At 39.2% G+C, this 13,687-nt stretch overlaps 2 protein-coding genes across 3 annotated transcripts in view; one reads left to right on the forward strand and one right to left on the reverse strand.

Moving 5' to 3' along the window:
• Dnajc24 (DnaJ heat shock protein family (Hsp40) member C24) overlaps positions 1–13,469 on the forward strand; it is a 40,716-nt gene extending 27,247 nt beyond the window's left edge. The window contains exons 4-5 of the mRNA XM_057781582.1: positions 7,295–7,363; positions 13,207–13,469. Coding sequence (XP_057637565.1) covers positions 7,295–7,363; positions 13,207–13,337 — 200 coding nt within the window. The 3' untranslated portion in view covers positions 13,338–13,469. The remainder of the gene's footprint in view (positions 1–7,294; positions 7,364–13,206) is intronic.
• Positions 1–13,687, reverse strand: part of Immp1l (inner mitochondrial membrane peptidase subunit 1) — a 64,386-nt gene that overhangs the window by 3,731 nt on the left and 46,968 nt on the right. The gene's annotated exons all lie outside the window — the stretch shown is intronic.

The raw sequence follows: 13,687 nt of genomic DNA on the forward strand, positions 1-13,687 counted from the left end.
TAGGTCTGAACAAAGGAATTTTTACAATCTCAAGGTAAAACTCTGATACAGATTGCCTTATTTTCCAATCTCCATTAACGGAGTTTTTCAGTTAAATTAGTAATCTATTGTCTTCCTTGGTACTTCCAGGCAGTGTTCACTGAAGCTGTGCTCTCCCCTACGATGCTGCCAGTTTCACATAGCTGGGATAATGCGTAACCCAGAGGTCATATATCTGTTTCCTAAAAGTTGACTCAGCTCTTATCCGTAGGCTAGCTCTCAGTTTGCAGAGAGATGCTTTGGCCTTGTAAACAGAGCTATGGGTTGTAAAGCGGAGTAACCCACTGTTAACAGTTAATCCTCAAGCTGACGAGACAGCTGCTGACGGTCTGTGCTCATTCTCCTGGACTTACAACTTTATATTTATCTTTTTACATTCTTATTTTTGGAATCTACATTTTTATATTTTTCTTCTTGGACTCTTCAGTATTAGAGTGCGTCTTGTTCTGTTAGTGTGGGTAACTGTTTTGGCCATGGTGTGCCTTCATCCTGCCAAGCGCACAAGTGTATAGCTGCCTGAGCAGCCTGGCCGGAGGGTTGGCAGAGCATACACTAAGATGCTGCTCTTTGCTAGATATTAGCAAGTCGTTCCTGATGTTTTATTATATAATTCACTTCATTTCTTTATTAGGATGAATATTTGAAAATGGAAGATAAGGAAGTAAATCTTGAACCAATGAGGAATGAATCTTTAAGCTCCACAGATAGTCATGTATTCAAATCACTAAATCTCAAGTGTAAAATTGGAATATTTTTTTTGAAATAAGCCTTTATGTTTAAGATGGTTTATGAGAAACGGGGAAATGTGCTCTTAAATGTAAATAATATAAATTGGGACTGCTAGTACTAATAACTTGAGGCCAGTAGATAATTGTGTAAATTATGTCCTGAAGCTGACCCTTATAAAATACGTAAGTTAGTCAGCTTAGGAGTTCAGTTTGATTTTAGGAATTTCAAAATTGACCGTAAAAATTTGCTTCAGGTAAGAACCTGTAGATAAGCATCGAGAGGTTTGTTTTTTAGCTGACTGTTTCTGGGAAAATAAGTATGTGAGGTGATGCAGAAAATCCATCTGGACAGCTGGGCCCGGCCTCTTACGAGGGTAGAGAGCGCAGATGAACTGTCCACGAGGGTCCCGCCTCATCTCTTTGTCACTCAAAATAGTTTACTTTCACATGAATGCAAATAACTATTTTTATCATGAAAAGTATTTTAAGCTTATTTGTTATTAATTTTGTATTCAAAATTACTAACAAAATTAGTTACAAATAATTAAAAGCCTACAGGCAGAAACATCGTTGTCATGTGCTGTGAGTGAACACCTTTGGAGAGCCTGACTTAGCAGGACTGATGTGAGGCTTTAGGAGATCCTACTTCCAACTTTAACCGCTCCCCCAGTCCTGTCTGATTACTTGACCCAGCTGACGTTGGTGTGTCAAAACCAAGAGCAGCTAGTGTCTTTCTTTAGTTTCTTCTTTAGACTTGAGCTGGCCTTGCTCTGCTTCCCACCAGTGGTTGCGGAAGGTCAGGTGGCATTTCTTGTTTGTATGGTGCTCCTTTTCCTGTGTATTCATTTCCTCCCCACAGTCTGGTAGTCCTTCTCACACTGTAGCTCTTGGCCTGGTCCCCACCATAGCCGTGACATTCTGTGCTGCTGTATTCTCCCATGGTCCTTGACATTTTAGTCCATACAGCTTTTGTTGTCTGCAATTTTGCAATTTTTATAATTACTCCAGAGCAGCCTTTATCTGAAATTTAAATGGGACAGAAATTTCTTGGCTTCTCCCTGTCAATTTTCCCATCCCCATATGTTATGTACGTATGTATGTTTCGATAATAATAAATCAGTTTTAGTGGGACTGGCAGCTGTTATGAAACCAGATGAGGTCAGAGTTGCTGCCTCGCTACACTGGAACTTGAAGCTTCCTCACTACCAGTGGACTGGGTTTTCCTTATTTTCTTGTGTTCTGATACAGAGTTTAGTAGTAAAATTATAAGATAATAGCAGTTAAAATAGTCACTATTTTTACACACTGCAGCTGTGGTAATTGCCTTTTAAATATTGTTTCAATACCTTGTGAGGGCGATAGCATTACCTGTTTCCAGGGGCAGTCAAACCTTCTCGTGGTTAGCTAATTTCACCAGGGTCATACAGCTAGTGACAACAAGGGATTCCAAGACACTTTCTCTAGTCTTAGAGTATCTGGCTTCCAGGTTTCGTACAACTAGTGTATGGTCCACCATCCTTGAATCTTACTAGTCAGAGATGAGGAGTTCTGACGATCTGGAGAAGAGACTGGGCCTGTGTCTGCTGTTGTTGTATCCATTTCATGGTAAAGCATAGGAATCGAGCTTTAGTGTTTCATTTGCACTTACCTTATCCCTTCTTGCCCTCCCTCCCCTACTTCCCATGGGACCTCACTTTGTGCCTGGTGTGCCCTTGAGCCCCTTGCCTTTTGACTCAGCTGCCAGAACGCCAGAGTAACAGGTGTGCACCCAGCCCAGGTGCATGTTTTGCAAAAACTCCACCCTTAATTTCTTTTCTTTGGAGTGGAAAACATTGCAATTGTGACTTTAATTTTCAAGTCAATGTTGCCCATTTCTCAGCCCCTTATCAGAGACCAAGAATAGCAATATAACAACCAGGACAGATTCGTCTTCCTCGGTGGGAAATCTCTATAGTGAAATGCTTTTTAAAGTGATATGATTTTAAAATCAAACAACTTGAGTAAAGATAGAGAATGTGGAGCTAGAACCAGAGGGCAACACTGGTGTTGGGTTCTCTGTATGTACATACACAAGTCTTAGAACTGGAACAGTATACTTAAGCCTTTGACTGCATCACCAGAAAAGTAGTAGAATAATTTCTCCATGAGAGCATTTGGGGGTGATGGCCCTTGGAATAAATGACACATGAATGGGACAGACAGGCCTGTGGGTGCACTTGATCTCTTGGCCATTATTCAGTTGAGTGAGACTTTGAAACACCTCAGCCTAGTGAACAGTGTGAGCCCTCTCCCAGAGTTTCCTAGTGAACAGTGTGAGCCCTCTCCCAGAGTTTCCTAGTGAGCAGTGTGAGCCCTCTCCCAGAGTTTCCTAGTGAGCAGTGTGAGCCCTCTCCCAGAGTTTCCTAGTGAGCAGTGTGAGCCCTCTCCCAGAGTTTCCTAGTGAGCAGTGTGAGCCCTCTTCCAGAGTTTCCGGTTGCTGCTGTTTTAAATTTTTACTTACTGGTTTTTCTTTTCTTTCTTCCTTTTTCTTTTCTTTCTTTCTTTCTTTTTTTTTAATATATTGTAGCTTCGGTTAGAAATTTTCGTGGGATTAGAAATGTAATTATTTGGATATTAAAGGGTTGCTTTAGAAATTTGACTATCATTAGGAAGAAGGTTTTAAAGACTGGAATTCCATTGTCTTAGAAGAAGTAAGAAATATTTATTGATTCCCAAATGGGGCTGAAGAAACTTTCCCTCTTTAGAAGGCTGTGAATGACTCAGCGAGAGCTCTGGTGAGCTTGGCTGAACCGAGCTGCTAATAGTTATTTAATGTTATTCGTCAGTGCGAATGAATCGCTGTAGATTTTCCTTTTAATCTCTTTGAATTGCAGGCTCATAAACCTCTCTGACGAGCCCTGCAGTGTTGTCTTAGATCCCACTGTTGAGACAATGGAGCCACAGAATTCTTTCACCTCTTGTTGTCAGACAAACCCAATAGAATGCCAGGTCAGAAGGGCCCATACTTCTAAAGATTGAAAGATTCTTTTTCAAGTAACCACATAAATTATGTGATTTTATCATTATATTCCTTAGGAACCTCACTCTAACTATAATGCCCTGCTTTTGATACATAAAAGTAAAATTGGAAGGTGGGGGGTTGGGGATTGTCTTGTCTCATTTGGCTAAGCTTGTCAGTATGCCACAGTGTGAACAGACCTTCATATTCCTAGATAATCAAAAGAGTTGAACCCATTTTCTAATAAAGAATCAAATTGTGCAGTCACTGCACTCAGGATAGAGCAGGCACACCAAAGCCAGCAGTGTGCTCTTACAAGTGGCTGTGCGTTGTTTTGTCCTTTTGGGGTTTTGTTTCTTTCCTCTGTTTTTGTTGTTGCTTTATGTTTCATTTTTTTTCCCAAATAGTTATCGCCATTATTGAAAAAAGGATTCAATTTTAAAATCTTGGATTTAAAGTCTGTTTCTTTTCTCGATGTTAGTAATGTCATGTTTTCACAGGGACACTTTGAGGTGGGGTTTGCATTTCTAGTCTGCCTACTGAAAGACATCATTGCAAGGAACAAAATTGTGTGTGTGTGTGCGTGTGTGTGTGTGTGTGTGAGAGAGAGAGAGAGAGAGAGAGAGAGAGAGAGAGAGAGAGAGAGAGAGATTGCAAAAGAAAACAAGCACATCTGTTTTGAAGATGCCATGCCTGATTACTACAGAATTATCAGACCGCTTTGCTTCCAGGGCTCCTGCAAGTGGCTTTAGTAGACAGGGAAGAATTAAGATTTTAATTACAACCACAGTGGTGGACAAGCAGAGATCATTGTTTTAAATGAAAGAAAGAAAAACATGCTGATTTGCTTGTACTCCTTCCTTATAATTGTAGTGGGGGTTGGGGTGGTAGGGTGGAATTTGCTGTTGCCCTATCCTTGGACACCTGCCCTCAACAAAGGATCGTGGTCACCCCCCACTGCCCACATTTAGATTCACCTTTTACTTTTCCTGTCCTGGGTCTGCTCATTATGCGGTCCTCCAGGGATCCGATTTTCCCGAGTTAATCACCCCAGCCTTTTCAGAAGTTGTTAGGTTATTGTCTTTTAAAAGGACAATCACTTTTCTTAAAGAAAAAAAAACTTATTTCTAATTTAAAAAATGGGACCACTAGAATTTCGGATACACTGCTTTAAAAACCTTTCTGCATGTGTATGTGCAGAGAGGTGCAGAAATCTCATGTCACCAGAAGCACACCAATTTAACTAGGAAGCTCCCACGACTTGTGGGCAGCACACCTTGCCCCTCCACACTTTTCCTGGGATGTTTCATGCTTGTTGATGTCAGATTCTGATTTTTAAAGCCACTCACAGAGTTCTGTGCACACAGGATTGAACGAGCAACATCTGCTTCCATAGCCACAGAGCTCCAATATATTCCTTTCAACTCTGATTTTTGGCAAAAAAAGTAATCATTTTTGTGTTCTCTTTTCTTCACCACGAGATGGGCTATGCTAATCTTTTAACTAAGACTAGGTGCTACTCTAAGGACCTGTGAAATAATGAAATGTGGTTGAATGACAAAGTGGTACACTAAATAGTAACTAGATCAGAATAACAGCTGCTTCCCAGTGGAAAAGCCGAAATTTGCACCTGTGAAATAATGAAATGTGGTTGAATGATAAAGTGGTACACCAAATAGTAACTAGATCAGAATAACAGCTGCTTCCCAGTGGAAAAGCCGAAATTTGCAAGACATTTCTCATTTATTATTTATTTTTAAATACAATGGCATTATGGGTATTTATAATTGTTTATCCTTTTAATACAGTTAGTATATTCTGGGTATCCAAGTTAGATCAGGCTGAGAAAGCAAATTTCCCCAATCTACTTTGCTTCAGTTGTTGGGTTCAGAGAATACAGAAATACAAGATACCCTAGTAACTTAGTTGCAAATTGATACTTGTTTGTTCTCCAAAAAGGTCTTTTCACTATGAATTATCTCTGTTTTTCAAATATTAATTTCTTAATTCTAGCAAACAAAGCTGACCCTTCTGAATAAGAGATTAAAACATAAGAATTTTTTTCTGTCCCTGAGGCTTTCAAATTGAAGATATATGGCACACACCTTTAATCCCAGCATTTGAGAGGCAGAGGCAGGTGAATTTCAGTGAACTCAAGGCCAGCCTGATCTACATAGTAAGTGTCAAGGTGGCCAGGTCTATGTAGAGAGGCCCTGTCTCAAAGAGGGAAAAAAGGAAAGAAAAAGTCAGGTAGGCATGGTGGCTCCTGCCTATAATTTCAACATTCAGGAGGCAGAAAGACCGCCATGAATTCAAGGCCAGCATAAGCCACATGTCGTATGTTCATGTGAGGCCTGGACTATAAAGTAAGACCGCGTCTTCTCAGGGGGTGAGGGGAGAGAGGAAGAAGCCAGAACAGGTAAGCAAATATACTTTGCATAGGATATGCAAAATAAGTTGCTTTGTTTAGGAACTACTTAGCATACTATAAATTGTTTATAAGCTATTCAGTGGGCATAGATAGATGGAAGAGCTATCTCAACCACAAGAGAAAGTCTGTGTCTTGATTTTAGGAACAGTTTAATAGACTGTTGGTACCCAGTAAATATGATATAGTATAGTATTTGACATAGTTTAGTAGGAAACTATGGTAGGTTCAAAATATTGTATAATCTTTTCATTTATTTTTAAGTGGTGTAACTCATCAATACATTCTGAGTGGGTAGTTATTAAATATAATTAAGTTGCAGGCATGCAGAGAACAAAGTGAGAAGGAGATTAGTGAGACAGCTGACGACGTTTGGAGTCAGGGAAGTTGCTGAATTTTCGTAATGGTTTCTTTTTTTCTTAAGCATTAACTTGTAAAAGAACAATAGACACATACAGGAATACGGAAATAAGGTTTCCCATCTGTGGCTGCTTTCTTCGCTCAAAGTCTATGTGCTTTAAGTGAGAGAGTTCATGCTCCTACTACCCAGACCGCACTCTTATATTTAGATATATTCATGGCTTAGACCCTCAATCTGTAGAGGAAATCTTTGGCCCAGGAAACAGCAAAAGATGCACAGAACACAGCTGTGCTGTGGGATTACCAAGTAGTAAAGTCCCCTCCCTTTAGTTTCTCTTTCCTCTTTTGCCAGCAGATGAGCAGCAGCCCCCTGTGTTTGTAGAGCTTTGCTCTTTACAGCACCTCTGGCCTGATCTCATTTGATTTGAAAAATACCCATTAGTCTGCTTGAGCTGCCGCGTAGCTGAGCAGAATTTATTTCTCATGGTTCTGGAGGCTGAAAAGTTCAAGATCAAGGTGTTGGTCAGTTCTATTCCTTATGTGGCCTGTCCTTCTGGCTTGCTATTGTTCTTTTATGGACTTTCTTCTGTACCTGGTGGACATGGGCTCTCTGCCTTTGTGCTGATGTCAAAAGCATTAAGCTAGTTTGAAAACAGTTCATAATATGGGTTTGAATGGCCATACTGGAGATGAATTATCAGGATTCCTCATTATCAAATTGTCTCATTTTGTATTCTACAGAAGCTGAACTAAGAAGTATGGGGCCAATAGACACACAAGTCTACCTTGAAGAAATGTCCTGGAACAAAGGTTGGATTTTAGTTTATTTTGTTGTATCCACACTGAAGAGAAATATTAGGATTTATATTTATTTATATTATCTCTATCTATCTATCTATCTATCTATCTATCTATCTATCTATCTATCTATCTATCTATCAAGAGAGAGCTTTACCTTTGTACATCTTTGTTGGGCCTGGTATTATCAACTTTGCTTATTGAACTATTATATGACCTATTTCTCATTATTTTCTATTCCAATTAAGTATATAAATGTTTCTCTTTCATTTTTTACTGCTTTAATTTTTGCATTATTATCTGTAATGAGATTAAAGAAAAAATTAAAAAATTATAATATTCTTCATGCTGACAAAGTAAGTTCCTGTCAGAATTTCTTTTTGCCCTATATGGATCAGAAACTGATACGAGAGGCCTTTTAATGTCCAGGCCTTCTGCTTTAAAAGAGCTTGTTGTTTTTCTTTGCCCTCTCTTTGACTGTCTGCTTTTATCTGAGCCAAGGCCTCATGTGTAGCCTGATCTCATCTCATCTGAAAATAACTGTTAGCTTAGAATGACCTTGAGCTTCTGAAAGCCAGGACTACAGGCACAAGCCACTGCACACTGTTATCCTAGGACTTTCCTAACACTATCTGTTTGATTGTCCTTAAGAAAAATCTCTTGCTCTCCTTGCCTTCCATAAAGTCATGTCTTCTTTCCATTTTCTTTTACTAGAATATTAAAATTGCATTAACCAATATAATTCCCACATTCTTCTGTTCTTTGAAATTGTTCTGGTTGCACATTATTAAATTAGGAAACACCACTTATTAAGTGGAAGCCATGACCATTATACTTCAGTACTTCTCTGGGAAAATACAATTACTAGTTCTTAGAATTTTGTGTCTACTCTTAACTCTGTCAATTTGTTTTTCAGCTTAGGGTTCAGTTCCCCTCAGGGCTAATAGAAACTCACTAGTGAATGTAGTGCTGTTATAGACTCAGCCACCCTTCTTGAAACCAAGCTTCATTTTTCGTGGCAAATTGCTTACATAGTAATCTATGAAGAGAGCATAAGCATTACTGACTTAGAAGAGGAATCGTGTCTTTGCCTAGAGAACCACTCTGTGTTTAGCCACCCACATGAAATTCTGGGGTATGCTCATATTTACCATGGATAACCAGAGTTCTGTGTCTTCCTTGTAATAAGAGGAGGGATAACTTCTGTGGAAGCAAGAGTGGCCTGTTCTTCATTGCTAACTTCTGGAGAGACACACTAGAATGTAACCATTATTTGAGATTTGTCCAACTAAATATATTTTTAAAAAATATACTTTGGGGGCAGGAGTATATATACTCTTGGCTTGCATTTAGATGTTTCACTGGTTCAGAGCACTGGCTGCTTTTGCAGAAGACATGGGTTCAATTCCCAGCACCCATGTGGCAGCTCACAGGTGTCTGTGTTCCAGTTCCAGGGGTTTTAGCCTGACTCCTGCAGGCACTGCACACATGTGGTACTCAGACATTCATGCAGACAAAATATCCATATATACATAAACAAATTTAATTTTCTTTTTTTTTTTTTTTTTTTTGTTTTGTTTTGTTTCTCAAGACAGGGTTTCTCTGTGTAACAGCCCTGGCTGTCCCAGAACTCCTTCTGTAGACCAGGCTGGCCTCAAATGCCTGCCTCTGCCTCCCAAGTGCTAGGATTAAAAAACGTGCACTACCATAGACTGGTTACAAATTTAATTTTTAAAAAAATATAGTTTGAGTCTTTATTAATCATTAGATGTTTATTTGCTCATTAAAAATTAGTTCTTGATGTAGTTTATACTTTGCTTGCTAATGTTGTCTAATAGCATAAAATTATTAAAAGCTGATTTTTGTCATTTTTTCATTGATATTTGAGCATTTTGATTAAGTAGTTTTAAGATTTTATTTAATTTTCTTTTGTTTTCTTAAGGGAGGGTCTCATGTAATCCATATTAGTGTCATACTGGCAAGACAGAGGTGGAAAACCCTGAACTCCTGATCCTCCCGCTCTCTTCCATCAAGTGCCAGAATTACAGACATGTCTCACCATGCCCAGTCTAAAATTTTATTTTAAATTCAAAACATGGATTGGTGGTTCAGTCAATAACTACATGGATTCTCTGATACAAGTGGAAATTCCCACATAGTAAAGCCAGCACAGAAGAGGAGATCACACCAAGGATTGTCAGAAGGATGCCTTCCCCTGGGTCATTGTGGGAGGGGGAGGTGCAGTTGCTCACATGCCGGCCACAGGTTGATGGTAGAATGTTCTCTCAGTTGCTTCTCCACATTATTTTTTGAGTCTTTTCACTGAGTCCAGTTCTCCGATTGGTTAATCTGTGTCTACGTGTTTCCACTCTCTCCTGATCCACCAATACAGGGGTTATGGGTATGTGCAACCACAGCTGGCCTTTATGTGGGTGCTGGGGATTAAACTCAAATCCTCCTGGTATGCAGTAAGCACTCTACCCACTTAGTTATTTCCCAAGCCTCCCCTAAAATCATCTTTCTAGTAAAAACATCAACAGAACCCTAGCCGTGGACAATGACTCAATAAGAAACTACCATAAACTGCATAATCTTCGATAGCTCAGCCTGGGGCTATGGCACATTGCCACAGCGCTTACCTAACATGCGTGAGGCCCTTGATTAATCCCCATTACTGCCAAGAGGAGAAAGGGGATGATTAAAACAGAGTATCTTTGGTACTCATTTAAATTAAGTTATAAAGATGGACATTATCCTTACCCTTCTGAGAAAAATGAGCAATATCTGTATGAAGTCTGGATTCTGACAGGAGTATTAAAAACTAATATAGTTTTGAAACTAACTGTATGGTTAGAAAAAGCAGTATTAGCATATGAAGCTAATAAAGGCCTATCAGGAGGGCAGTTTTAATCCTTCAGGGTCATTTTCACAATGGCCTCGGGTGGTGAAGATCCAACAAAGGAGAAGTCGTGAGTGTGCACATGAGAGACATGGCCCAACAGTGCATTTTCTTATGCTGAAAACATGTCTCTGGAAATACTGGGACATTGGAGCTAAGCTTTGCATGGTGATTTTGATGACTACATCTAAAATGGTTTATATAAAAATACTGCATTAAGACTTCAGTGAAGATAAGAAATTTCAGCAGGATGTGAAGATGAACTCCCAGGTGGCCTATGGTGCCTTCTGTACTTATGAAATGTGTCACCTCAGATTGCTTGTGTTCATTGAGGTAGTGTTGCTGGAAGGGCTGCTTGTTCTTCCCGGCCGCCCGGCTAGCTTACACCCAAAATCATAGAGAAACCATACTAATTAAATCAATGCTTGGCCCATTAGTTCTAGCTTCTTGTTGGCTAACTCTTACATTCATTTAACCTATTTCTATTCATCTGTGTATCGCCATGTAGCAGTGGATTACCAGGTAAAACTCCCAGCACTGTCTCTGGTAGCTCCATGGTGTTCCTGACTCTGCCTCCTTTCTCTCAGCATGCCATTTAGTCCCCACCCCACTCCCCGCCTACCTAAGTTCTGTCCTATCAACAGGCCAAAGCAGTTTCTTTATTTGTAATGTTAATCGCAGCACACAGGGGACTCCAACGTCAAGGTAGTAAAGGTATGTGCTGTGGGGACTTACTTTAGGATACCTAATGGCATATATATATTTATATATATATAAAATAATCCATATTTTATATGGATTATAATGTTATATAATATATAATATTTATACAATAAATATATATGCCGAGAAAGAAAGAAAGAAAGAAAGAAAGAAAGAAAGAAAGAAAGAAAGAAAGAAAGAAAGAAAGAAAGAAAAGTCCAGTAGCAAAGCCAGGTATGGTGGCTTCTTTACTTTTTGAGACAGGGTCTCACTATGTACATCTGGCTGTCCTGGAGCTCACTATGTATACCAGGCTGGCTTCAGACTTACTGAGACCCACCTGCCTCTGTTTCCCAAGTACTAGGATTAAAAGCTTGGGTCACCACAACCTGTCATCCCAACACTTAGGAGGCTAAGGCAGGAATATTGCAGAGTTCAAGGCTATTCAGTAAGACCCTGTCTCAAACAAACCAAAAATAGATGAACAAACAACCAACCAACTAAATAAATGGAAGAAGACAGCAAGAGCAAAAAGGAAAAGAGAAAAGGCGGCTTAACAGATCTGAGCCCTGCATGGTGGAAGAACCAACACGTGTACTTTATCTTCTCACCTCTACGCACATGGCATGGCACATGCACAATACAATAATAACAGTAATAATAATAAATTTTAAAGAAAATCAATTTTAGATAATCATCTATTGACTTTGAAACATGCTATATATATGCTGGTTTAAACAGGGGAGACGTTTACATTTTTTTTTCTTTTGGTTTACTGAGATAGGGTTTCCTTGTGTAGCCTTGGCTGTCCTGGAACTCACTTTGTAGACCAAGCCTTGAACTCAGAGATCCACCTGCCTCTGCCTCCAGAGTGCTGGGAGTAAAGTCATGTACAACCATGCCCGCTGATATTTGCATTTCTAAGTTCAAAATGAAATTATTTGTTTATGGAGAAAACACACTGTGATAAAAGATAAAAAGTGAGAAGAGATTTATGTTTTCCTTTTGGATATGACAGCTCATAAAGTTGGCTTCATTGCCCATTTTTCCACCACTTCATTTTATACAGCAGAAGCACAAGGCAGCTGAATCTTATTTTTGCCTCTCCCTCCCTCTTCCCGCAGAGTGAGCTCTAAATGTAGTGGACTTTGAGCGTCAGCTGTAGTGTCCTGTGCCCACTGGAACGTCATTTGTCTCTGTAAGTTGTGGGCGCAGTGAAGTCGATTCTGACCTGCTGAGTTCTGAGAACTGTAATACTTCCCAGAGAGAGTGAACTAGAGCAGTCCTGGGTTCAGAGGTTTGCATTCCGAGGACAGACAGTAGCATCTAAACTTCCCATCTCCACCACTACCAGCAGGTGTGCAGCTACATGCCTGCAATTCTGGCACCCAGAGGCTGAGTCAGGATCACTAGAGTTCAAGGCCATCCTATGCTACATAGCATAACTGGATTTACAAATAAAATTTAAGGATCTGGCAAAAGAGTTCAACAAATAACGGCACTTGTTGTCAAGCCTGACAACCTGAGTTGTCCCCGAACCCACGTGGTGGAAGGGGAGAACTGGCTCCCCCAAGTTTTTCTCTGACCTTCACACTCATACCGTGTCATATGGATATGAGTGTATACATGTATACACACACACAAACACAAATGTAATACACTTTAAAAGTACAAAGTAAAATTTAAAAAACACGGTATCAGTTGTACTTTTTTTATGTAATATTCCTATGGTACTTAAATTTTAACTACAAAGCAAACAGTTACATAACTCAGGAAAAATCAAACAAAAGCAAACACTTCATATAGTATTGTATTTGAATCACCTGATTGTAGAATGACATGGACAGCTTGAGGTAGCCCCCTTCTCCAGGAGAGACTTCAGCAAGTACTGTGCCCCTTTTATCCTCACTGTAACATCTTAAATGCATTGCTGAGTATATAAAATTTGCAGAATTCTTAAGAAAACTAAAAATTTCAAAGACTATTCTCAGCATCCTTTGCTCTATCCCCATCCGTGAATACTGAATACAGTGAACCAGTCCATCACCACAACTGATAGAGACTGTTTAATAATAGATAAGTTTGGAAAGACTGTTCCTGTACAAGAGAATCTTTCCAGCTCTGTTTATTTTTATCTGTGCCTGGCTTCTTTGTTTCATTTTACAGTTCTCTGGATCATGTTCTATATTTTGAATGGTTTTAGCAAAGTAGGTGACTGTAAACATTTGAGGCATTATTCCTGTTTTCTTTTCAGATGATGGGTCTTTCTCTCTGAGCTGCCGATGTGGGGGAAAATACACTGTCTCCAAGGATGAAGTGGAAGAAGTGAACTTAATTTCTTGTGATACGTGTTCACTGATTGTGGAACTCCTTCATCAGCACTGAACTGTGTATTCCTACAATCCTTTAAGTCAGCATGGTCCAGAGGCCACTTGGGCCTCAAGGAAACAGATGCTTTTTTACTACATGTATAAATTGCCAAGATAATATAAGATCTTCAAGCAAAAAGCACTTCAGATTAACAAATTAATTCAGTATTATATATATATATATATATATATATATATATATATATATATTACAGGATATCACAAAAAGGACTTGGATTATATTTCTGAATTTTTATCTAACTTTTGTTTTCTCCTTGGTACAAAATAATAAAGTATTTATTTTTATATAGTTTGTTTTTATTTTTTACAGTTTATTCTTTATAGTTACTAAGGGTTTTGTTTTTT

Source organism: Chionomys nivalis, chromosome 9 (assembly GCF_950005125.1).
Source record: "Chionomys nivalis chromosome 9, mChiNiv1.1, whole genome shotgun sequence".
NCBI classification, from domain to species: domain Eukaryota; kingdom Metazoa; phylum Chordata; class Mammalia; order Rodentia; family Cricetidae; genus Chionomys; species Chionomys nivalis.